This window comes from Gekko japonicus, unplaced genomic scaffold (assembly GCF_001447785.1).
Source record: "Gekko japonicus isolate JY-2015 unplaced genomic scaffold, Gekko_japonicus_V1.1 scaffold2, whole genome shotgun sequence".
Taxonomy (NCBI): Eukaryota; Metazoa; Chordata; class Lepidosauria; order Squamata; family Gekkonidae; genus Gekko; species Gekko japonicus.
This window is the reverse complement of record NW_015175358.1, coordinates 2,722,311-2,748,677: the sequence shown is the minus strand read 5'-3', so window position 1 is coordinate 2,748,677 and position 26,367 is coordinate 2,722,311. Positions and strand designations below refer to the sequence as shown.

At 42.5% G+C, this 26,367-nt stretch overlaps 1 protein-coding gene across 4 annotated transcripts in view; it reads left to right on the top strand.

Annotated features, from left to right (window-relative positions):
- The window catches only part of CBFA2T2 (core-binding factor, runt domain, alpha subunit 2; translocated to, 2), a 107,988-nt gene that overhangs the window by 72,720 nt on the left and 8,901 nt on the right, over positions 1–26,367 (top strand). For all 4 annotated transcript variants that reach the window (XM_015425245.1, XM_015425244.1, XM_015425247.1 and 1 more), the window contains exons 2-8: positions 10,261–10,404; positions 12,788–13,029; positions 13,858–13,947; positions 15,920–16,101; positions 18,230–18,480; positions 18,782–18,867; positions 20,609–20,804. In XM_015425245.1, the coding sequence (XP_015280731.1) occupies positions 10,261–10,404; positions 12,788–13,029; positions 13,858–13,947; positions 15,920–16,101; positions 18,230–18,480; positions 18,782–18,867; positions 20,609–20,804 (1,191 nt within the window). The remainder of the gene's footprint in view (positions 1–10,260; positions 10,405–12,787; positions 13,030–13,857; positions 13,948–15,919; positions 16,102–18,229; positions 18,481–18,781; positions 18,868–20,608; positions 20,805–26,367) is intronic.

Sequence of the window (26,367 nt, the reverse complement as noted above, 5' to 3'; positions counted from 1 at the left end):
AAACACAGTGAAGCAAATAAGTATGGCAAAATAGGAGAGTGATGTGTAAATGTATCCTTCTTAATTGTGTAATACTAAGAGTAATTAACTGAGACCCTGTTGTTATACTCTATTCATCTTCTCTCAAGCACCGAGATAACTAACAGCATCCTTTTCTTTGAGGTGGGGTGAATGGTTTGCAGTATTATGTCTCCTCTGTCACCAGATCAGATAAGTATATTCCAGTATTCATAGCATTATATTATAATCACTATTCCAATCTACTATTCCAAATGAGAAATACACTAAAATAAAGAGGATGTATAGCCGTTCTTGGTAAGAATACATATGTAAGGACTGAATGATTTTAGCATATGTAGTGAGATAACAAACCCTGTTAAGTCCGGGGGGGCGGGCGTTGTTCTAAGTGTTGTAATAACTTGTAATTCAGCAGTTTCCCTTTCCAGTCTGTTCCTGAAGTTCCTTTGTAATAAAACAGCTACTTTGAGGTTACCCATTGAAAGTCCTGGAAGGTTGTTCTCCTATAGGTTTCTCAGTCTTGCATTTCTTGATGTCAAATTTATCCTTTGGTGTAGGGTTTGACGGACCTGTTTGCCCTATGTAGAGAACCGAAGGGCATTGTTGGCATTTAATGGCTTATAAAATGTTAGATGATGAGATGTGAATAAGCCTGAGATGGTTTAGTTGATGCTGTTAAGTCCAGTGATTGTGTTGCCTGGGTGTATATGGCAACAAAGTTGGCATCAGGGTTTATTACAAGCTCTGGTACCAGTATCCATGTTCACATTAGATGTTGCACTACTGTGGGCAAGGAGTTGTTTGAGTTTGGGGAGCTGTCTGTGCGCAAGAAAAGGTTTGCCCCCTGTACTTGTGAAGGAGAATTGTCATTATCCAGTAGAGGTTGTAAGTCACTGATGATGCATTGAACTATTTTGAGTTGAGAGCTGTATGTGACCACTAGTGGTGTTCTGTTGTTGTCTCTTTTGAGTTCTGAAGTTAACAGTCAGCATTTTCTCCCTGGGGAAAAGCTAACAATCAGGTTTGGCTGTTTGGCTGTTTTATGGCAACAGCTATGATCTATAAACATGTTCAGTCTGTTGTCTAGCAGATATTATTAAGGGAATGTCTACTGGCTCACAAATGTTCCTGAAAAGGATTTCATCAGTTGAACCAGGCCAAATTGAACTGACCACTATATTTCCCTCTTGAGAAATGAGAAATGAAACCTCAAAGATTATTAGGTTTCCAACAGACCAGAGGTTAGCAATGCCTTCCTAGAAGGACTGTTTGGAGGAATCCTCATTTTCCAGAAAGAGTCATACCTACTAAAGGCATCATGGGGATTATAAATTTTTCTTTCACGTCTTCAATTTCTGCCAGCACTTTAAATTTGCCAGACCTTCTCTCTTAAAGAGCAGTACAGCAGAAGGGCATACACATTCCATGTTAAAAGAAAAATCATCATGGTTGTAGGATCTAGTGTTTTGAAACAATATACTTCATGAACCAATCGCTGTTTTCAGCAGATAATTTAATGCAACGCACTTTAATACATAATAATCCTCTAGTGTATTGATATGGGGTGCTCCTTCCCTTGTGGTTTCGTAAATAACAAAGGTTCCCCATATGTGACTTTGAAGCCTGTTATATCCCAAAACCTTAATGAGTTACTGTTGTCACAAATGCTGTCATCAGAGACAACCCAAACAGGTTTGTTCTTGTTTTCTATGTGTTCTGTGGAAACAGAGTGAGCCGATTGTGACACTGTAGCACATGACTGGAAAAAAACACACAAAAAACAGGTGTTTGGGATTTCCACAGGGGGTTTCGGGTGAAGGATGGCCAAGCTCAGCACTGCAGGCAGGGGGGTTTATGTGCTAGTTCAGTTCCTCACACATTTTCACATACCAGCCCATCCTGCTCCCCCAGTGGGTGAACAGATTGCCAACAGAAATTACAAAGTGGCAAGATTGTAATTCAGTGAAAACCAGAAAAATGGGGGGGGGGTACTCTGTTCTGAACACTTGAGCACTAGTCTCTTCAGAACAGTTTTCCTTCTGCAGCACCAAAGTAATATAGCCACATCATTGCCAGAGAGCTGCTTTATATGGAAAAGTTTTCTGAGTGAGTACTGGAGAGATTAAATACAGAAATTTTGAAGTGGGGGCGGGGTCTATTTTTTTCCCTGGGAAGCAATTAGAAAATTTGGGGGAAATTGAAATACATGTAATAGTTATAGTGTAATCCTAAACTGATATATACCCTTCTAAGCCAATTAGCTTCGATGGATGTAGAAGAATGTGACTGTGTTCAAGATTGTGCTGTTACTTTCCTATCAGAAAGAAACTTTTTTTTGCTGTTTGAACAACATAAAATGCATCATTTGTAACTTGCTTAGCATATGTAATTGTATTATTTGGATGACAAGTTAAACTGTAGACTGCTGGAAATGCTGAACTCTCCAATGTGTTATCAAACACACAGCATATTAATTGTTGCTAAAATTAGTCACATTTAAATGATAAACAATTAGTCTAACACTGTAGATGGTCTTAGATAAAAAATTTATATAATGTGCTTTTAATGAGTAAAAGATTTCACCCATCCAAAAGAGTTCTGTTCTCTCCAAAATTGCCCAGTTTTTCCATTGGGAGTGGGAAGACAAACCATGTAATTTTTCAGTTTTTTTCCTGGGCCTTCACATCATGTTTGGTATAGTAAACACAGTGTGAACAACATACAAGTGGGTGTACACATTTTTAATACTGATATCTGGAACCCTTGTATGTGGCTGCTTTTATGATGCATGTATGGAAGAGAATATTTTTCGCCCTTCACATGTTAACTGCAGGGAGCATGCCCACAGCTACACTGTGTAGTGCTTCCAGAAAAATATTCAGTGTTAGGTAAGCCTTACATCTAGGAGTAGTGATGGGGACCCATCCTTGATTGTGATGGATATAGGCTTTAAATAATGGAAACTTGGAGAAGAATGATGGGAACAATGTCAATTTATTTATGTCCTTAATTCATTTATAGCCTGCCTTTCTCCCCAGTTGGGGACTCTAAAGTGGCTCTTCTCCTCCTTTTCATCCACACAACAACCCAGTGTAGGTTAGGCTGAGTGTGTGACTGGCCCAGTGTCATCCAGCAAGCTTCCATAGCAGAGCAGGGATTTGACCGTAGGTTTCCCAGATTCTAGTCTAACGGCCTTAACCAATTCATCAGTTCTCAGTTTGTTGTTGTGTTTGCATGGGGATTGTGTGGATTGTTTCCAAATATTGGAAGGCAACCTGAGGCCTGCTTTCTGTGGGAAAATACCGTTAAGCGAAGTGTGGGGCAATTTGTAGTATGTTTTCGTCCAGCATTGGAAACCAACATCAGAAGGTAAACATGATGCCTGAGTGCATCCTGGCAACACATTCATCACTTTTGGCTAGAACCATAGGGCTGGGAGTAATTAGAAATTATCCAAGCCTCTTGCTGAGGGTAAAAGAGGAGAGCACAAAGGTTGGCTTGAAACTCATCATCAAAAAAACTAAGATCATGGCATCCGGCCCCATCACTCCTTGGCAAATAGAAGGAGAAGTCGTGGAAGTAGTGACAGACTTCACATTCCTGGGATCCAAGATCACTGCAGACAGTGATTGCAGCCATGAAATTAAAAGACACCTGCTCCTTGGGAGGAAAGCGATGGCAAACCTTGACAGCATAATAAAAAGTAGAGACATCACCCTGCCAACAAAAGTCCGTATGGTCAAAGCAATGGTATTCCCAGTAGTCATGTATGGCTGCGAGAGTTGGACTATAAGGAAGGCCGAGCACCGAATAATAGATTCTTTTGAATTATGGTGCTGGAGAAGACTCTTGAGAGTCCCTTGGACTCCAAGGAGATCAAATCAGTCAATCCTAAAAGAAATCAACCCTGACTGTTCCCTGGAAGGCCAGATACTGAAGCTGAAGCTCAAATACTTTGGCCACCAAATGAGAAGGGAGCACTCACTGGAGAAGACCCTAATGCTAGGAAAGATTGAAGGTCAAAGAAGAAGGGGACGGCAAAGGATGAGATGGTTAGACAGTGTTATTGAGGCAACAAACATGAAATTAACCATACTCCAAAGCACGGCAGAAGACAGGAGGGCCTGGCGTGATGTGGTCCATGGGGTCGCAAAGAGTTGGACTCGACTGTGTGACTGAACAACTTGCTTGTCCCAAAGCGTGGTACTTGACACTGAGTACTTTGGGTTGTGGGTGAGGAGTCAAAGCAAGCAGCCTGACTCAAAGAAGGGAATCAAGGAAAGCACAACTCAAGGAAACAAGTGAAAGCTAAAAATTGCCTTGAGTCGGCCAGGTGGTTGGAAATTTTTAGTAAGGGCATTCTGTAATATCCTTTGCCCTATTTGCTCCCCTGCATTTGCAGTCTGGGATACATTGCTTCTTACTGTGGAGGTTCTATTTAACCACTGAGAGACCTACAGTGCAATCGTAAGAACACTTTTCTGGGAACCAAATGTCCTACCCAGACAAGTTGGTAGAAACTTTAAATAAGATAGAATTACTAGGCACATAGATTTTTAAGTAATCTTTAAATAAAGATAGAATTACTAGGCACATAGCCTGCTGAGGAGAAAATCGACATGGCTTCTGCAAAGGGAAGTCCTGCCTCATCAACATTTTGGCGTTTTTTGAGAAGGTGAATAAATGTACATAACTGTGATCCTGTGGACATTATATACCTGTACTTTCAAAAGGCTTTTGACAGGGTATCCCATCAAAGATTCCTGAGTAAGCTTAGCAGTCATGGGGTAAGTGAACAGGTTCTCTTGTGGATTAAAAATTTGTTAAATGACCGGGAGCAGAGATTATGAATCAATGGACAGTTCTTGCAGTGGGGGAGTAAGCAGTTGGGTTCTAGAAAGTTCAGTATTGGGGCCAGTGCTATTTAATTTGTTCAGAAATTATCTGGAACTGGAGGTGAGCAATGTAGTGCCCACATTCTCAGATGATACACAGTTATTCAGGATGGCAAAAACCATGATTGACTGTTAAGAACTCCTGGAGGATATCCACAAATTGGGTGAGTAGGCAACAATATAGCTATTGAAATTCAATGAAAAATGACGTACATTGAAACAGCTGTCCCTCCAATTTTAAGTATATTCTAGTGGAATCTGAACTTGCGGAGACTGAGAGGGAAAGATATGTTGGAGCCGTAGTGGATAGCTCAATGAAAATGTCAACCCAGTGTAGGCATGCTGGGGGTTATTAGGAAAGGGATGGAAAACCACACAGCCAATATTATAGTGTCCCTGTATAGATCTATAGTGCAGCTTCATTTGGACTACTCTGTGCCGTTCTTGTCTCCATTTCTCAAAAAGGATATTGCAGAGCTGGAAGTACAGGAGAGGGTAACCAAATGATTAAGAGTCTGGTGCTTCTCTGTTTAAAGAAAAGATAACTGGGGTGGGGGACATGATAAGGGTTTATAAAATGATGCATGGCTTAGAGAAAGTGGACAGAAATGATGTTTTCTCCTTCTCCCTAAATACTGGAACTTAGAGGTACCCGATGAAGTTGATGGTCAGTAGATTCACAACAGAGAAAAGGAAATGCTACTTTACTCGATGAGTTAGTTAAATATGGAATTCACTGCCAGAGGGGGTAGTGATGGCCACAGGCATAGATGGCTTTAAAAGGAGATTTGAAAGTTTATGGAGGATAGGTCCATCAGTGGCTACTAGCCGTGGTGACTAAAGGGAACTTCTGTGTTCAGAGGCAATAAAACTTTGAATCCCAGAGCCAGGAAGCAACATCAGGGGAAGGCCTTGGCCTTTATGCCCTATTGTTGGCCCTCCATTGGAACCACTTGGCCACTGTATGAGACAGGACTGGCTCTTATGTTCTTCTTCTTCTAGTTGCAGCTGACATATGGAGACCCTGTAGGGTTTTCAAGGCAAGAGACATTCAGAGGTGGTTTGCCATTGCCTTTCTCTGTATAGCAACCCTGGAATTCCCTGGTGGTCTTCCCTCCATATATGAACCAGGGCCAACTCTGCTTAGCTTCCAAGTTCTGATGAGATTTGGCTAGCCTGAGCTATCCCTTAAGCCCTATTTAATAAACCTGAGTGGGATTCTGAGTAGACCTGTTTAAGATTGCACGGTTATTTCCCCAAAATCTGCATAATCCTTTCATAAAACCCAACTGAATGAATGGCCATCACCCATAGAAGTGAATCCTACAAGTTTAATTATGTGTTCCTTAAATTAATTTGGTAACACAGAGTTATACTACAGCTCTGTTTCATGTTGCCGAATAAAATGGAATGAGTTCCAAATTTGAATTTGACAGCTGCAAATCAGCTGCGAAGTGCCAGTCTCCTGTTTTGTTTTTCCCCTGGAAGTCTCTTTCTGTATGCTTATTGAGTAAGTAACAGGTTCTTTGTATGCTAATTGAAGCTGCAATTTCTGCTGCAAAAAATAATGTAATCAAGTTCCATTTGTGCCCATTTTTTCCCCTTCCATAGTCTCACTTTGATTGCTTTAGTCACCAGGCATATTTTTGCATGGAAGAGGATTTCAGAGAAGCAGCTTATTACTTGACAGGAGTGAGAGATTCTGGAGTTTTCAGTCTTCACTTTTGAGGGATGCCTGCTGGTGGGCTGTTGCTGAACTCCAGCGTTCTGCCAAGTGCTGAAGGTTGCTAAGATCTCCTGCAGGCCTTTTGGCGCCCATTGCTGAAAAGCAGGTGGTCTGTAGCGAGGGCTCCCTTTGGGGTTTCACACTCTGTGCACAACATGCAGACGTGAAAGACAACTGTCAGTTCCTTCCATTCCTGGTTGTCTCTCCTTTAACAAAAGAAGAAGGGAAGGGGGGAGATGGGGCACAGATGGATGTGTTGGAAACCTGTCAATATATTTATGAAGGGCATACTACAACACAATCCCAGTTTATTTGTGGAACGATCAAATGAGGTAAGCATTAATAACTGTTATTGGAAGGGATGGAAAGCATACATTTTGGGCCCCAATGTTATAAAAAAGAGCTCCCTGCAATGGGGACATGCAGCAGGCTGATTAGCACTAGGCAGAGTGGTCTCAACACTGGTGGTAGGAGAGCCAAAGGAGTCTACAAAGTTCTGTTTTGTGTTTGTGAGTTAAGTGCTGTCAAGTTGCTTCTGACTTATGGCAACCCTACGAATTAACGTCCTCCAAAACATCATATGGTTAACAGCCTTGCTCAGGTCTTGCAAACTGAGGGCCGTGGCTTCCTTTATAGAGTAAATCCATCTCATGTTGGGTCTTCCTTTTTGTTATTGTAGGATACTTTTACATATGTGGGAAAAGAGTGTTTTTTCAACTGTTGTTTAGTGTCATGGAGGGAAGTCTGAAATGTAATGTCAGTAGAACATAGGTTGAGTCCAGTGGCACCTTTAAGACCAACCAAGTTTTATTTAAGGCATGGATCTATGTAATGTCAGTGTTTGCTATTCTGTTACCTCAATCTGGCTGCTTCTTTCTGTTGTAGAATATCTTGGTTCCCCATTCCCATGCAGAAGCCAGTGCAGAGGTTAGGGACACTGTTCCATGCCAAGCTTATGTTACTACGGTAGTTTAATCATGGACTTTGCATTGTGGCTTTATTGTTCGTGTGTTGATGTTTTGTACTTTTAGTGGTTTTTTTTGTTTTTACATCGTGGATTGTAAAGTTACTTTTCTGTTTTATAAGAAATGGGGGCTACAAATGATCTTAATACATAATGATAGTAAGTACATAATGATAGTAAGTACAACAATGCATGGGGGAAAACCTATTAATCAATACAACCAATTAAGACAGTAAAAGTATACTGGACTGGAGGAAGGGGGGACAACACCATGTCAACCAAATGCCTGTTTTGTGTTTGTGTATTGTGTAAAACTGTATTAAACTGGGAGCTGAAGAGGAAAAGATCAGGTGCCAGGTGGATAACTGGAGCAGAATATGCCAGAAATGGGGACACAGTACAGAAAAGGTACACAAAGAAAAGTCTTGGCAAATGACTTATCTCAGGCAGTCACATATGAGAGGCACACTACAGTTCATTTTGTTTTCCGTATTGCTAGGCATGACATCTACCAGTGTCACGTGGAAGAAAGAGAAGCTTGGAATGACCTTGTTTTTGGACTGTCCTGGCTTTTATGTTTAGATATGTTTCCCTCCTCCGCATTTTTATCAACTTGTGTTTACTTGTGCCGGATGGGGTCGAATTGATTCTTACAGAGTAGGTCAAGAACTTGGCAGGGGGGAGTGTTCATGGACCCAGCGTTTGTTTATGTTTTGAAAAGCAGGTTAGGACAGTGCCTTCTATCATCTACATCTGTCTCTCCATCCCTCATCCTTCTCAGGCTCAGCTGATGTGGCTGTGCTGATCCATGCTTTTGTCAACTTGTGGTTGGGCAGCTGTAATACTCACTGTGTTGGACTTCACTTGAAGACTACCAGGAAACTGCAGCTGGTCCAGAATGTGGCTAGCTGATGGGAGCATGTCATGCCAATCTTAAAACAGCTACAGTGGCTGCCATTAGGATATAGATATTTTAACAAATATAAGTATAGGCATAACATAGTTTTGTCAGAATCCTGCAAAGCTGTGGAAATGTCTCAGGAGCCTGGAGCCTTGCAGAGCAGCTGCTTCCTGTGATACCTTAGTGAGCTGCAGAAATTTTAGGTGTTCATGCAGAAGTGAAATGTGTAACTTAAAAAATAAAATTGGTCTCTGAGATCCCATTTATAATTTCTGATACCTCCAAATATTTTAAAGGGGTTGTAATGGTATGCAAGACTGATTTGTATGTTGAAGTGAATGTTCAAAATCACTGCAAGGTTGTCAGCATGCGTATGTGTATATCAGTGTTTGCCAAATAGGCACACAAATGCATATACTGTGAAAACTGGAGAGTGAATGTGAGACAAAGATGCAGAGATCTCATACAGCACAAGGGCTAAAAGAATGAACTGTGAAGCAGGAACTTCCTTGTTCAGATCTCACCTCTGCTTATGTATTTATCAAATGGCCTATAGGTCATTTTTATAAACTGATTTTTCTTGTTTGTTTGGCGTGTTTTGTTTTTATCGTTTTAGTTGTAAGTCACCTGGAGCAAGTTCTGGAGAAGCCGCATATAAATTCTTTAAATAAAATAATACAGGCAAGAGTATTAGCCTTCCTTAAAAAGTTGTTACAGATATTATGGAGAGAACGCACGTGGATTGCTTTGAACTCTGTGAAGCATCATACTGTAGTCACCTGTAGTCACCTTCATCATCCTCACCAGATTTTCCTGTCTTTTCCCTAGTTGACTTTGGAGTGTTGTAAACAAACTCAATACATTGCAGGGAAAATCTGTGAATGACTTTTACTGCAGAATAACAACCAAGGGTGCCCTTGGTTTGAATGGCACTGCCTCAATTTTTATTTATTTATTTATTGGGATTTTTACCCCGCCCTCCCCGCGAACGGGCTCAGGGCGGCTTACAAGGGGCAAAGCCCATATAAAACAACTTACCAACCCCGGCTGATATTTGCTCTACTAGTGAAACTGTACAGGTTTCCTTATATTGCCTGTGTGTTTCTCCCTGTGGGGGAAATAACAGTTCAGGGGTTAGGAAAACAGTTTGGGCAGAAAATTGAATCCCCTTTCTCCCACATGACAGCCCCCATCTGAATCTGGTCTCCCCAAAATGTTATATAGTAATTGAAAATGTGCCACAGATCTTCCAGCATATCCTTTACTTCAGGGGTGTCAAACATGCGGCCCGGGGGCTGGATCAGGCCCCCGAAGGGCTTCCATCAGGCCTGCAGTGGAGCTGGCCATCTCCTGCTTCCAGTTCTGCTGCTGCATCATAGCTTGCTTTGCGAAACTTTCTTAATCACTCAGCCATTTCATGTTTTAACCTGGGTCCTAGACTCAGAACTCTGAGCATGAGATTTTTGTGGTGAAAGTCAATAAATCAAAAGTAGGTTTGCAGCTTACAGAGCTAATGTTTTTTATTTTAAGTTAAAAAACCTTTGTGTTTGTGTCCTTTATAAAGTTTATATCTCCGCTGCCTGGCATTTCATTTTATGACACACATGGCCTGGCCCAACAAGGTCTCCTTTATGTCAGATCCGGCCCTCATAACAAATGAGTTCGACACCCCTGCTTTACTTGTATCTTCAATTTTAGAGGGTTGTTAATGAATACATTTAATTTTAAAAATGCTTTCTCTGTCTTTCTGTTTCAGTTGCTACTGAGAAGCGGGTACCAGTAATGCCAGGGTCCCCTGTGGAAGTAAAGATACAGTCACGATCTTCTCCATCCAGCATGCCGCCACTGCCCCCTGTCAACTCTGGTGGTCCCCGGCCCGTCTCATTTACCCCTGCAGCATGTAAGAGCATGAGATATTTGGAGTGGACCTATTGTGTTTAAATATGGCTGCTTTAGTTTTATTTAGCCCCCAGTTTTACTTTGATATGCCAGACAGAAACAGAATTTTGAAGACGTCCTATCATTCTGATTCAGACAAGGTAGAAGTGAAGAGCAGCACACTGGCCCAAGCTAGAAGGAGTAACTCTACATAAGGTTGCACTGATTTTTCATGGACTTAGTAGGTTGGGAAGAGCTTCCTGAAAAGTAGATGACAGTCTGTGTTTTTTTTTAATTAGTCCATTTTCATAGAGTAGATATTTACCTCAGGCGATGCGCGGCTCCTAAAGCTTCCAGGCGGGAGGTAGGTGGGAGGGGAGGAAAATGGTAGAAGGACATGTAACCAGACCAGCTGAGAACACGTGTATTGCCTTAGCTGCAGACTAAGGTAAAGCGAGGCAGGGGTTTTAGTACAGAAAGCTGGATTTGAGAGGAGAAGCAGACATATAGGGGTCGTAGGTAAAGGGGAGGATGGCGTGGCCGCTCTGTGTTCTATGTTTTAAAGCTGCTTGCGAGCGGGAGGGGGTGGGCCCCAGTGGATTACCAGGTGGCCCTACCCCACAGGTCAGGGATTGGCTACAGGGTCAATTTTCCAATCTATTGATTAACTTTAACCGTTGGTACCTGGGCGGGGGCAGGAGGTACGTGCAGGGAGACCGGTAGCGCTGACTCATCATTAGCCATGTGGAATGCAAGTCCATTGTGGTCTGGCGGAGGGGGAACTCTGAAATAAGCCTCTCATCTGGAGACATGCTGTCGGGGCTAACTAATGAGTTTTCTGTGTTTGCTGTAAACCTTGTGTTTGCATACACATGATGAGCTGAAGACTCGGGGGGCCTTCTGGAACAATGTTGACTCAGTAGATTATCTACCTCAGTTGGCATCTTCCTTGGGTGCCCTCAGGATGAACTCCTTATTTCACAGTCTCTTTTTATTAGCCCTTTGCATCAAGCTTTATTCCATATAACATAGTCCAGAAATAGCCCAATATGAACGTCTGGGCTAACAAGATCTCCTCCAGGCATGTACCCTTTTGTTGCTCGGTAAATTAAGGCTTCATTCAGATTTCATGATAACCCACATAACACATGTCTGAGTGCAAATGTTCAAATGAACTCTGGATTTCATAGTAAGATTTCTGGCTGGTTTAGCTATAGATTTTATTAACGGTGGTGTTTTGTGGCATTTGACTTCACTGACCCCAGTTTGTTGAATTACACAAATTCTCACAGTCATCTGTTCTCAAAGAAAGCAGTGTTAGGGAGAACATCTTCCCTGGGTGTCTATGGGAGAGAGGAAAAATGTAGATGGACCAGCACTTATGAATGAACTGGGATTCGATACTTTTGTGGCATAGACTAATTTGTGTGCATTTTCATAAGACCCGGTTTACTGCAGGATCTCATTGTAGTTTGTGTGCCTGGACTTTTCCTCCTAATGAAATTTTAGTTGTCTTTGAGGTAAAAATAACTTTATTTGATTGATAGAGTGCCCTCCCCGTGTGCAGGCTCAGGGTTAATGCCATTAAAACGACCATTAAAATGACAACTTAAAACAATAAAACCATAAAATACCGTGCAAACAAGTTAGTTCCAATGTCAATCAGATCATTTAAAATTCAGCAGTACCCCAATATTGGGATCCAGGCCACTGGAGGAGAGATAGCCAGGAGGGAAGAAGGACGTCCGCCGCCTCAACCAAAGGCCTGATGGAAGAGCTCTGTCTTGCAGGCCCTGCGGAACTGTAGTAGACCCCACAGGGCCCTGATCTCATATGGAAGCTCATTCCACCAGGTGGAGGTCCTGGCCCTGGTCAAGGTTAGTAAGGCATCCCTGGGGCCAGGGACTGCTAGAAGAAGGCAGGGAAGAAGTCACACCTTCTCAGTAACTGCATGGGATTCTCTTAGAAAAGCTTGCCCCGTACACACCACACATGTGCTTCCTTTGGAAGACTGAGCAGTGTGACACAGACATTGTTACCAGACAATTGCTAATGGCTGTAATAACATCTAGAAGAAACCCAGCACCAGAGTGCAATTTGACCAAATTCCTTACCACTATAATCATGTATATGGAGCCTAGAAGAAAGCCTGAATTTATTTTAGAATTTTTAATGGCTGAATTTCTCAACAACCTTGAGCTCTTGAGTTGCTTGTCAGTAAAAAAACAATAGCCGATACTCTGATGTATTTTGTGTACTGTTAAGCATTATTTTTGAAAAGTTTCCAGCAAGATTCCAGGATTCTGTTCTCAACGTTAGTGTCTTTGTTTGAGAGCATGTTGTAGTAAAGTCTAAATATACAATGTGTGTTTCTTCATTGATTTCCGTTTTCCCTGGTTCTGTAGTACCAAATGGGATGAACCATTCTCCACCTACACTGAATGGAGCAAAATCACCACCTCAAAGGTTCAGCAACGGGCCGTCCTCATCTTCTTCCTCTTCGTTGACCAATCAGCAGCTCCCAGCTACCTGTGGGGCTCGTCAGCTCAGCAAACTGAAGAGGTTTCTTACAACCCTCCAACAGTTTGGCAATGACATTTCACCAGAGATTGGGGAGAAAGTCCGGACACTTGTTTTAGCATTAGTGGTAAGCTTTTATTTTTATTTGGCAGTATTTTTGCACGTGTGTGTGTGTGTGTGTGTGTATGTGTGTGTGCCCATGCCTGAAAGTCACGGTGACCTCTGGCGACTCCTACTGGGGCATGGAGGACGTTCAGAGAAGTGGCTTGATAGCCTGCATCTGGCCTCCTTGCCCTGATATTCTTTGGAGGTTTCCCATCCAAATACTTGCCAGGGTCAGCCCTGCTTAGCTTCCGAGATCTGATGAGATTGGGCTTGCCTGGGCTATCCAGCACAGGGCTCATTAGTGGTAAGCTTTTATTTCTCCTTTCCCCCTCTGCATTTAGAGGTTCCTGGGTCTATGGCTTTTGTTCTTATGGCAATGCTTGGCCAGCAAAATGGTGGTAATTTGGTGATGTGTACCCTTCACAGAATTTTATTTGAACTCTTATGGAGGATACACAGCACCAAATTAAAACCATTTTTTTCAAGAATGTGATGTGGTGTGCTGGGAAGTATTGGACTATGGCTGGGGCACCCAGGTTTGAATCCCCCCTGTTCCATGAAGGCCACTGTTTGACCTTGGGCTAGTCATTCTCTCTCAGCCTAACCTACGCTCAAGGTTGTTTTGAGCATAAAATGGGAGAAGGGGACCGTGTATTTCATTCTAGGCTCCTTGGTGGAATGGCGGGAAAAAATTCTTTATGAAAAAAAATGTGCTAGTGGAAAAACATCCACCTGTTATGGTAAATATAAAGCCAGCTTCCAAAACAAGTTGAATTGAGGAGGGAAAGGCTAGTGGAATTTTAATTGAACTGGAAAGAAAATCTGGATTAATGTCCTTTTCTCTTTACAGAATTCCAGGGTAACAATAGAGGATTTTCACTGCAAGCTTCAGGAGGCCACTAATTTTCCTCTCCGTCCATTTGTGATTCCATTCTTGGAGGTGATTGGTTAATTTTCTAAGTCATACCTTTGAGACAGTAGTGAGAAAAAAAATTGAGTGGCACACTAGCTAAGTACTACAGGATCTCCCAAACTATAAAAGCATTGTTATATATTACATTCAGATCATCTAGCAACCTAACTTGTTGAGGCAGTTCTCTTCAAATCCAAAGTCTGAAAGTACTGCAGTGGGCTTAATGCCATCTACTATATTCGTGGATCTCCCCCATCTTTCTCTTTTTTGAAGGGGGGATCCTCACAGAGAAGACATGCTCTTTCTTTCTTTTGAACAGAATCTGATAAGAGAAAAGGAAGCCCTCATGTTTCTGTAAAACTCGTAGAATTCTATGCTTATTCTCAACATGGTGCTCTCTGTTGATGCTTAAATCCAGAGTTTGGAGACATGGACAGACAAGACAAAGCTTTCTGGAAACCTGAGAAAATCCCCAGGTTTGCAGGAAGATTCTCAAATCTTAAAAAAAGAAAGAAAGAAAGATTGGGGGGGGGGGGTTTAAGTAATTTAGAGAATAATTTGTTTTTAAAAAAGAGACTCTGAATTGTAGAAAATACCAAACTTTCAGATTAGTAGATTTTGGCTTGAGCTCTGTTTGATCTAAAATTTACACTGTCTGATCTAAGATCTACAGTTGGGATATTGTAATAGGAGGGTTCTGGAAATGTGGGGATAGATAATCCTTGCATGCATAGTCCAGAGTGGTTATCCAAAGGAAGGGACAAGAAACTTCCTTTCCCCACCCTCGGTGTTCTTTCTCCTTTTTAATAAACCATGCTGATATCTGCTGTTTGCCTCCTGTATCCCAGCTGGTGTAACAGAAGCAGCTGCCCAGTTTCTATTGATCAGTATTGCTAGGCGGTCAGTGAAACAACCCATTTGTTTGCTCTGCACTGACTCCTGCAGGGACCTTGAATCATGCCATTAGTGGGGCCAGTTTTGTAGCTAGACATTTCTGTATGCCACAAATGTGTCTTGCCTAGAGATGTAAAATTTCCGGAAATTTTGAAGCTCGGAAAATCGTTTTTTTTCCGTTTTTTTTCCCAGGGGAAAACGGAAATTTTCGGAAAAATTGAAAAAAATGCTACATTAGCATTTCGTTTGTCTTTTTTAGCTTGAAAGTCATTCTGTTACTTTAGGAACATAAAATATGACTATGGACATTTTGACTTGGCATGAAGTTATCACAACTAGCATATTAAAAATATAGTGTATCCAAACAATTATTACAGAATACCCACCCACATGCAAAAACAAAACTGATTCTTCTGACAATCGCACCTCCTAGAGGAAGAAATGCATCTTGTTCTTGCATTGGAGAGTTCAGTTTGTAACCTAGGACTTGCTTGTCCTCAGTGCACAGAAATTACATCAATCTGATACCATATATATATATTTTAGAAATGATTTGGAAAATATTTGAACACCTGGTCTTAAAATATTTTATTCATCATGTTTCATAATCAATTTTTTTTCTTTTCTTTTCTTTTTTCAATTTTTCCAATTTTTCGGAAAAAAACAAAAAGGCTTCAGGAAAAAAATTTCCGAATTTTTCCGTTTTTTTTCCTGGGCCTTCACATCTCTAGTCTTGTCCTTTTCCTCTGTGAAGTGAAACAGAAAGGGAAGCCAAGCTGAGCTGGCAGTCTTTTAGGAACTGACAAGATTGGACATTAAGTCTAGTCCCCCTATTGATATCTCCCATTTGCAGAGATGGAAGAGATGAGCTTGGGGTCACACAGACACACACACAGACACACACACGTTCATACCATAGCTGTGGCCCAGTTGGGACAACTGTGGGTTCTGCCGGCCCATTGAGCTTGATTTTTGTTTTAGTTGATTCCTGTGGGGCAGCAGGGCTGTTACAACACTAGAGCCACTGTTTTAACAACAGCCAGTCGGTGGCATAGGGCCTCTGCGGTTTCCCGGTCTAAATGGCAGCTTGAACTTTGTTTTGCAGGCTAACCTTCCGCTTCTGCAGAGAGAGCTGCTGCATTGTGCTCGGGCCGCCAAACAAACCCCCTCCCAATATCTGGCCCAGCACGAGCATGTCTTGCTGAACACGAACACGGCTTCCCCAGCTGATTCATCAGAGCTGCTGATGGAAGTGAATGGCAATGGGAAGAGGCACAGTCCAGACAGGTAACAGGAGCTGTTTCTGAAACCCAGAAATCCGTGTCGGTCTGCGTTCCTCATGCAAGAAAGTTCTTCCACCTCCTGCCCTCGGAAATGTATTTATTTAATTTATCCCTTTATTTAATTCACTCATACCCTGCACTCCTCCCCAATGGAGACCCAAAGCAGCTTACATCGTTCTCCTTTCCTCCATTTTATTCTCACAACAACTTTGTGAGGTGGGTTAGGCTGAGATAGTGTGACTGGCCCAAGGTCACCCAGCAAGCTTCCCATGGCACGAGTGGAGATTCGAACCTGGGCCTTCCAGACGCTAGTACAACACTCTTAACCACTACGCCACACTGGCTCCTGATATGGGTCCTCCATGCCTTTATTGGGAAACTAAATCATTTACTTGTGTGACGTGCTCTGTATACTTGGACATGGGCATGACTGAATGTCACTATTCCATGTCATTACTTCCGGTGATCAGTTTTGCTGGGCTTTCTGCCTCACCTGCCTTCCCGTTTAACATCAAGGTTTCTAAAATTAATTTCAAAATGGAAGTATCCTGGTTAGCCACAGTTTTTGGTTTGACACGCTCTCACCCCAAATCTCCCCAAATGTGTGTGCTGGTTTTAAATCACAAGATAAAAAAAGGAGTATTAATGTAGTTGTACAGTGACATCCAGATTCCTTTGGGATCAGTGTCTTAATTGAAGCCCATCTACAATTTGCTTGTTTTTCTCTCCCTGTTCTTGTGCCCCCCCCCCCCCCCCATGTTCTGTTATATTGGTTATTTTAGACCGTATACTGCCTTAAATGTAACAGCAGAAAGGCAGTATAGAAATTATCAAATAAATAAATTAAAATATCTGTACAGGAGATGAACACCTTAAAAACTGCTATGAATTGCACACGGACAGCATTCTGAAATCAAAAATGGAAGACTGGCAGATTGCTGGCTCAGGTTGGGGGAGAAATTTGGATGCGAAAATATTAGTAAGCATCCCTTCTCTGTCATGTAAAATATCTTCAAACACACAAAGACTGTATCATTCTCCAGTACACAGAGGGTTCTTTAAACTGTTTTAAATATGTATAAGCAGAGTCTCAGTAAGAGTGGCTTGAAATGTCTGTTCTGTCTAAAATTCCAAGCTTAACTGTTCCATTACTTGAGTGGTTAAAGGCATCAAGAGTCTGTTTAGGAAAGAAAATGCTCGTGGCCAGGATGGCTTATACTTTAGGGGTACCAAAAAAAGACATCATGCTGCCTAAATGCATGAATTTGTTTTCTTCGTCTCTTTTATTTTTTTGCTGTTGGAGTTACAAGTAGCTTACATTTCAGTCGTTAAGGGGTTAACTGATACAGGTGTTAGTAAACAGGACTTTTTATCTTTTTAGTAAAGTAACTTTTTAAATCTAACACATGGAGTATGCCTCTTACTTTGCCCCAGCCCTATTTTAAAGGCAATAACCCAACAGTTGTTCAATCTTTTTTCAGTGAATAGCTTTTTTTTCTGCCTGCTCTTTGTAAAATCTGTGCTTTTCTCAGACTGGGAACACTAAGGCCAGAACTACAACCAAACAGCATCTGTGAGTTCCCCATGGGAACTCAATTCGAACGCCCTGCAGGAGCCTCATTCAGATTGGAACCACAGCGCAGATTTGGGGGGGGGGGCTTCTGCCATTTTCCAACCATAAAATGGGAGGGCTGCACACGTACTGAATGCTTGCACATGCAGCCTCACAATGGGACATCCCCCCAGGGCTGTTTCAGATCAGTAAAATGGTGGCAGGCTGGAGCCCCTCCTCTCCCTGTGCTGCAGTCCTGATCTGAATTGGGCCTATGGCAGCTGCTGTATGGCTACAAGTCCTCATTGGAATCAGGTAGTTTGGCCCTCACTTAGTCAGATTCAGATTCAGAAACCTTTAATGGCATAAAATGTAATAAAATGCAGAATAATCTTACATAAATAAAATAGGAATAGTACAGTCCAGATGGGGCAATAAAACAGTGCCAGGAATAAGAACACAGAAGAGCAAAATTAATCAAGCATTCTCTGCCTTGGCCTTAGAAAACCTCACTTAGTCACCTTTCTGTCTCTGCATTCTTTGTGCTAATGGAGACTCTCCTTTCTTGCCTTGCTGACAGGAGAGAAGAAAGCAGCTTTGAGAGAGACCCACTCCCCTCGGAGCCTCCTGCCAAGAGGGTGTGCACCATTAGCCCAGCTCCCCGGCATAGCCCGGCACTCATGCTGCCCGTCATCAATCCAGCGGGACAGTTCCACCCTACTCCACCCCCGCTCCAGCATTACACCTTGGAAGACATCGCAACCTCCCACTTGTACAGAGACCCTGGCAAGATGTTGGAGCACAGGGAACTGCGAGACAGGCATAGTGCTGGTAAGGAGGCCACTGTCTGGTCTCCCCCACTCGTTTCTCTTGGGCCCGGTGGGGGTGCATTCCAGTGAGTTGCCTTAGTCATAAAAAAGCCCCAAACTATCTTGTCCCTTGTGAATGAAGGCTGAAAACATGGAGGGTGCAAAATACTGCATTTGGCGCTCACAAACAAGGGCATGTGCAAACCTCCGCAGCCCTCTTCTCGTACTTTGGATGTCCCAGTATATGTGGCTTTTTGTCTTCTTTGTATGGCACCAAACTGTCAGTAGACCTGACACAGCCATTTTCTTGCCTTGTGTGATAGGGTTAAATGGAGGCTATCAGGATGAGCTCGTGGACCATCGCTTAACAGAGAGAGAATGGGCTGATGAATGGAAGCATCTTGACCATGTAAGGAACTTGAATGCACAGCCTCCGGCTCCTCTTAACATGGGCTGCACAGTGAGTTCTGTGAGATGAACATTGATAACATGACAGTAAAATAGACCTGTGTGTAATCCTGTTTTCATTTAGCATGAAGGGGCCGCATTCTGTGTATGCAGAAGGCCTCATCTTCCACTAGGGCTAGGAAAAAGCGCTTTTTTTCAAAATCTGGTGGAACCTGTAACAGTCATAGCAGGCAGTACTGGGCTACCTGGACTGGTTCACTGTTTGCTGTTTCACAAGTCTCTCTCCCTCCACTGAAAATACCTTCTACATATGGCAGAACTGTCACGTTGAAGCGGATTTTTAAAGCATGTGGCGTGGTAGCCCCAGGGCTCAGCAAAGGATCATACCAGGCAAAAGGGCTTCTGTCAGATTCACTATTGAGACTGCATTTCTCCTCCCAGCAGAGACTCTAGGATTTGGCGTGAGTTGCAGAGGAAGTGAGGCCCATGGGATGTGATGGGCAAAGCTTTTGCCTAGTAATCTGTTTGAAAATGTCTTGCTACTGAACGGCTATAATGTTCAGTATAATAAAGCTGCAAGCACAAACAGAACCTCACAGTTCCCCAGCGTTGTATGATCCCTTTCTAATTCATTGGTAAAACCTTTATGTTTTCCCAGTTCAGCAAAGGCAGTTGAATGTAGAAACAGGAATCCCTATTATAGGATGAAACAGTACCAACAAATATTACAAGGTGTTTGTTTATAAATGTCTATACTGACTTAACCTGCACTTTATTTTATTTGCTGTGCTGACGTTTAAAGTGGTCTATTTATGTTCACTATTAGACGGCAGTGTCTTTCTTTGCTGCCTGTACTAATGCAACTATGTAAGACTAATGCCTAGAATTGCTATACTACAAAAGTTGAGAAGGGCTAATAGAATTTTCTGTACAGTGTTCCTTTCTGTAAGGAAAAGTTGAGGCCCTTTGATCATTGTCATGAAAGATGTACTTTGAAAACGTAGAAAGTATCCTTTATTTAGTTGGGTTTTTATATTCTCTGCCTTGCATGGACAGACAGCTGAACGAATGCACTCTTAGTTTTGGTATTATATCCTGATCTGGAACTCATTGCCTTGTAATGTCCCATCAAGTATTCCAAAAAAAATACTTCCACATAATAGTTTCATGCGGAGCAAGCCAAACATGGAAATCAGTTAGATATGGATCCACTTCATACATGAGTTTGTTACACACAGATAATTGTGTAAGAAAACGGATTTGGAGTACTTGTTTTGTTGCAGATCCCATCCACTGATTGTGAATCTTGTCTGAATTTATACTGAAACATGCTGTAAAAGCCTAACTATGTGATCAGTCAAATCGTGCACTGTAGCTTCTCCTGAACACTGTTGCACATTTTAACGTATCCATACTCCCCCCCCCCAAAAAAAAAATCCTTACACAAAGTAAGCTAGCATAAGGAGAAGAGTCTAGTATGAGGTGTACTTTTATTGAGCTGAAAGTGTGTTTTACTTGGAGTTTATTTACAGAGCTGCAAGAAGAAACACAATTCCTGGCTCAATCTGAAAATGTCATTCTAGTCAGGTGAGATAAGTTGGTTTAAATACCTGGTGCTGTAGAACTGTTGAAGTGTTAAGCAGACGTGGATGCTATATGGGAGGGCTATGGAAGCCCCATATAAGAGATGGAAGCCCCATATAAGAGCAGGTTATTAGTTTAAAGTAATGTATTTCTCAAAGGCATTGAACTGCATCATGGAAATGGTGGAGAAGACCAGACGCTCCATGGCTGTCCTCCGACGCTGCCAAGAGGCCGACAGGGAAGAGCTGAACTATTGGAAGAGGCGATGTAGTGAAACAACGGAGCCACGGAAAGGAGGGAGCGACTTAATCATGAGACAGCACAGCCCAGGAAGCTCTGATTCGGTCAGCAGTGGTAAGTTTTAGAACCTGAGCTATTCACTCTATTACACTGTGTTATAAAGAGGAAGCAAACACCAGGTTTTCTCACAAGACCAAAGCTTTACACAGAACACACAAAGGGATTAACTGCTACTTGTAAGTTTGCTATAAAAATAAGGCTGTGTGAAATCAGGCAGAATGTTTCCTTTCCCCATTAATATGTCTGTTATAAATGAGAACAGCTGTTGTTCAGGTGGAACTTCACACACATATAGCAGATACATGAAAACTATAAGGGTTTTTTTGTGGCATGGAAATGGAGCATGCAGAATTGTTCAAGAGGAAAATAAGGTGCTTGCAAGGTATTTATATTCGTTCAGATAGGGTCATACATATACAGGCCATTTCAAATTGTCTCCTTTTCACTAGAATTGATAACTATCCATTCATCGTCGTGTCTTCAGTGCAATCCCACATGGGACTACATATGCACAGGCTGCAGAGAATAGATTTGCAAGCTTTCAGCTTTTTCTAGAACTAGGAGCACTCCCTCTCCCCTCTGACAGAGCCAAGAGCAGGAATTTTCCCACCCAAATGGTCACATGATGGAGGTGGGGAGAGCACTGCTCCCTCAGTTTTTTCTTCGCTGCTGTGGAGTAAGGACACAGGCCTTCCAGCCATGAGTTTTCATTGGGTTTCTTCTTCCCTTTGTTCTTTGTGACTGGAAGATAGCTTTATTTTTAAAAATGCTACCAGTGCAAATTAAAGATGGCTCAAAACGTTGAGCATGAGGATTGTGTTCTCTGTCTGGGTGAGGAATACAGCACCTCCAGTTGTCCAGCGTTGCTTTCTTACACCTAAGGCCAGGCATGATAGGGCTTCAAGATTAAAAGCAGCATTATGGGAGAACTCCCTTACTGTAGTAGACAAGCCCACAGGAAAATCTTCTAGCGGGCCCACATTCCCTCAATAGCGTAAATCCCCAGCTCAATCTGAACCCTTGGAACTGAGTGTGTGCCACCCCCAAGGACCTCTTCAGAGGTGTGCACTAAAAAGGTGAAGAAAAATCCAAGGCATACCACTTCTAAGCTGCCCCAAAGGTCAAAATCACCTCAGCAGCAATCGTCTAAATCCCAGAGCTCGAAGACGTACCATCCATCTCCATCACTTGTTCCTCCTCGGCGCCGATTCCCATCTCCCGATGTGCAAGTCTGGATCAATGTCAACAGTCATCTCCAGTGCGTCAAGACAAGAGTTCCTGAGGAAACCATCCCCAACATTAGGATTAGCCGATTCTCCCTCATTAGACAATTATGTGGTGAAATTTCCTGCCCCAATGTCGTTGGCTTCAGAGCATCGTAGCACTGGCAGTTTCCCACACCAGGTGTAGCTCAGTGCTAAAATGGTTCTAAGTCCTTGACCTTAAGGATGTGTATTTTCATATACATACATCAGAATTGTAAGAAATTCCTCAGGTTTGTCTGTGGCCATTCTTCCTATGAATACAATGTTTTGTTTTATTTAATTTATTTATATTTATAAATTAAATTTATGAATTGCCTAATCCCTGAGTCCACAGGGCTCTGGACGATGTCCAACAGCAAATAAAATACAATATAACAATCATTAAGTTACAATAATAAGCCATTCAGTACAATCTTTTTTTATTCTTTTACCCTTCAGCAGGGCCACATTGCTCAGAATGTTCATGAAATGCGGAGCTGAGGTGGTAGCCTACCTAACCCTTACTAGACCAACTGGCTTTTTGTAGTCCCTACTCATGAGTCACTGCAAATTCCTCTTTCTCTAGCTATTACCACACTAGAGGAGTTGGGTTTCATGATCAATTCGGAGAAATCCCATTTGCTATCCACACTGACTTTATTGGGGCTCATTTAGACTCTACCAACACCAGGGCTTTTCTCTCTGTCCAAAGGGCTCAAGCGATTCAGACCCTTATAATGTTGTTTTGGAGGCTCAGGCTACAGAAAGTGGTGTGGATTCAGAAACTACTTGGCCTAGTGGCCTCCACCACTACAGTGATTCAAAACATGAGGTAGCTTTTCAGGATTGGTTCATTCATAACTTTGTAATGAACATAGACCCCCAATGGCTTAAGTTGTCCATCCCCAGATCAGTACTTAGATCTGTCCAATGGTGGTGAGATGACAAAAACTTACTTCAGAGAATTCCACTTTGAATCTTTTCACATGACATTCGGGTATTCAGTGATGCATCCCTAGGGGGTGTGGGGGGATACTGTGAAGGTTTTTCAGTAATTTTGTTCAGTTGCACAGTTGAGTCCGACTCTTCGTGACCCCATGGACCACATGATGCCAGGCTCTCCTGTCTTCCGCCGTCCTCTGGAGCCTGCTCAACTTCATGTCAGTTGCATCAATAACACTGTCTAACCATCTCAACCTTTGTCGTCCCCTTCTTCTTTTACCTTCAGTCATTCCCAGTATCAGGTTCTTCTCCAGTGAGTGCTCCCTTCTCATTTAGTGGCCAAAGTATTTGAGCTTCAGCTTCAGTATCTGGCCTTCCATTCTCATAGCTCCCTTTTGGCCAAAGAGAGTTTGGTTCCCAACTCTGTGGGCCCTAGTGGGGGGGTTCACTCATAACATTCCCACCAGACAAGGATCTCCTTCGGATAGGAACACAGTGGCACCACAAGATAAGGTCGTTACACCTGACAGCTTGGCAGATAATTCAATTAATGTATGGTCTGAAATAGTGTCTGAAGTCCTAGTATCTGCCAGAAAGCCATCTACTAGGAAGTCTTACTCCTCTAAGTGGCAGCATTTTTCTCTGTGGGCGAGAGAAAAGGGGTTCAGGCCAGAACAATCCTCACTGTTACATATTTTTGATGTCCACATCCTCAATTAAGGTCCACATGGCTGCAATTTCAGCTTTTAATCTAGGATGTGAGTTCCAAACGGTGTTCTCGCATCCTCATTCTAAGAAGTTTTTAAGAGATTTAAATAATTTGTTTCCTCCTGTTAATTCTCCTGTTCCTCAACGGAGCTTATCTCTGCTACTTTCACAGTTAATCTACAAACCTTTCGAACTGCTGGCCATGTATGAATTGTTTGTCTGCCAAGACAGTGTTCCTAGTACCAGTTACCTCAGCCATGAGAGTGGAGGAGCTGAGAGCACTCAGGTTCAGTCCTTCCTTCACCAAGTTCCACCACAACAAGACACTACTCTGGACTAGCCTTGAGTTCTTACCGAAGGTTGTGTCAAAATTTCACATATCACAGGATGTCGTCTTACCAGTGTTCTTCACAGATCCCCAGACTGACACAGAAAGGGCACTTCACACCCTGGATATTAGGACAGCGTTACTATTTTATTCAGACTGCACAGGTAGTTTTAGAAAATACAAGAATCTGTTTGTATGCCTTAAGGGACAAAACAAGTAGCCCTCCCAAACCCTGTCTAGGTGGGTGGTGTCCGCCATCCGAATGGCATATGACTGTGTCAAAGTTGAGTTTCTGTTACCACTTAAGGCTCATTCCACCAGAGCTCAAGCCTCCTTGGCTGCCTTCAGTTCCAGAGTTGGCATCTGAGACATCTACAGAGTGGCAATATGGTCTTCCTCATCCAACTTCCATTAGGCACTATTCAGTGGACGTAGATTCTAGAAAGGAGGCAAAACAGTGTTACGATCACTCTTTTGCTGACAGCCCACACCCACCTCCTGTGGTGAGTTTGCTATTCTCCCATGTGGGACTGCACTGAAGACACATTGATGAAAACAGAGTTGCACTTACCTGTAACTGTTGTTCATCTAGTGTCTTCAGTGTAGGCACACATCCCTCCCTCCTCCTCCCCCGCTGTGGGCTTTGGTGTTTTCACAGGAGTCCATGTACCAGAGCTCCATGGCAGCAAAGAGAGGAAGGACTGAAGGAGAAGCACTTTCCCCGCCTCTGTCACTTGACCACATGGACGGGGAAGTTTCCCCTCTTGGCTCTGTCAGAGGGGAAGGGGGAGCACTCCTAGAAGAAGCTGGAAGCTTGCAAATCTATTCTCTGCAGCCTGCCTGCACACGCACAATCCCATGTGTGCCTGCACTGAAGACACTAGGTGAACACTAGGTCAGTGCAACTCTGTTTTCTTTGAAATTTAGGAAATATCTTGAAATGGATGAGATGACTTGCTCAAAATATTTATGTTCTGCCTTTCTATGTAAATATACCTGGGGCTTCTTGGAGTTTAAAACAATAAAGCAACCATTAAAACTTTTTAAAAAACAGGAAAAATCAACGATAAAATGCATCAGATTAAAACAGGATAATGTTGTCAAAAGACAGCATTTTGTAGCCAGATAAGAGAATGCTGCTGAGCTAGAATGTATGTCCAGTTAGTTTTACGACCAAGCAGCACCTTGAGGCTTCTAAACATGGACAAAACATCCAGAATTTTTTGTTTTAAAACTAATATGCACCGGAAAGACACAACATTTCTATTGATGTGTCTGCAAAATAAAATAAACCAACTATTAATAATAAATGCTCTGGGGGCCAAATTTTCTCTTAGCAACCCCTGTGCGATCATTGTTCTTCAGTAGAACTGCACAGTTATAGCTGAACCACAGTTATAGCTGAACTATATCTGTTTTCTGGATCAGTCTCCATTATATGTTCTTCTCCCAACTTCAGCTAGCCGCGTGCCACCATTAGCTCTCCACAGCACCCACTAAAACATCGGATTGCTGAGTGGCTAATTTTCTCATGGCCATTAGGCTACGTTTTCATGAGCTAGAACCCTGAAGTTTATACACATGTAATCCAAGACACCTGGTGGTTAAAAAAGAATCAGAGAATGTGACACTGGTATTTTGCCATTATGCCATTTAAAGGCCAAGAAGGGGGCCTGAAGTATACTCCCGAAGTAGTTAAGGTTCTCTCACACTAGCTAAGAAGATGAAATTTGATACATGTGTAGTCCAAAGGATCCCAGATGTTAAATGTGAAATGTGAAAGGGAGTCGTATCTATATCTGTTCATCAAAATGGGGACATGCATTTCCCCTCCCAGTAGAGGGCAGCACTTTCAGAGTTTCCAAATACAATCCCCCCATGGCACAGTATCCTGGACCTGGCAGCTCTATTGTCTCTATGTACATTTGAATCAGAAAGATTTGGAATGGGGCTAGGAATGTATATTGTTGCAGAATGCAAATTCCATTTACTATTAACTTTATGCCTGTTGCCATGTTACCCCAGCTGCATGGCAGCTGCCAGGAAAGATTTCTCTGAGGCTGTGGCTCCACTTCCAGGTGCCAGCACAATGCATGGAAATGTATAGAGGGCAAAGAGGCCACATAACTTCTATGCACTATGTTCCTAGTGTGTTGCTTTTGCCACAGGGAGGCCTTTTACTAGCAATTTCTGCACATCTGGGGTTCCATAGTGTACCAGCTGTCACTTTTCTCTTGCTTGAAGCTCAGCAAACGAAGAATAGACTGTAGCATCTCTTTCTATCTAATTCTTGATGGATCTGTGAGCCTAATAAGAAGAGATTGGAAAATCCAGAAATACGATTTGTGCAGAAGGGCAACTGTTGGCCATGGGGCTGAAGGTGCCATTTTTCATA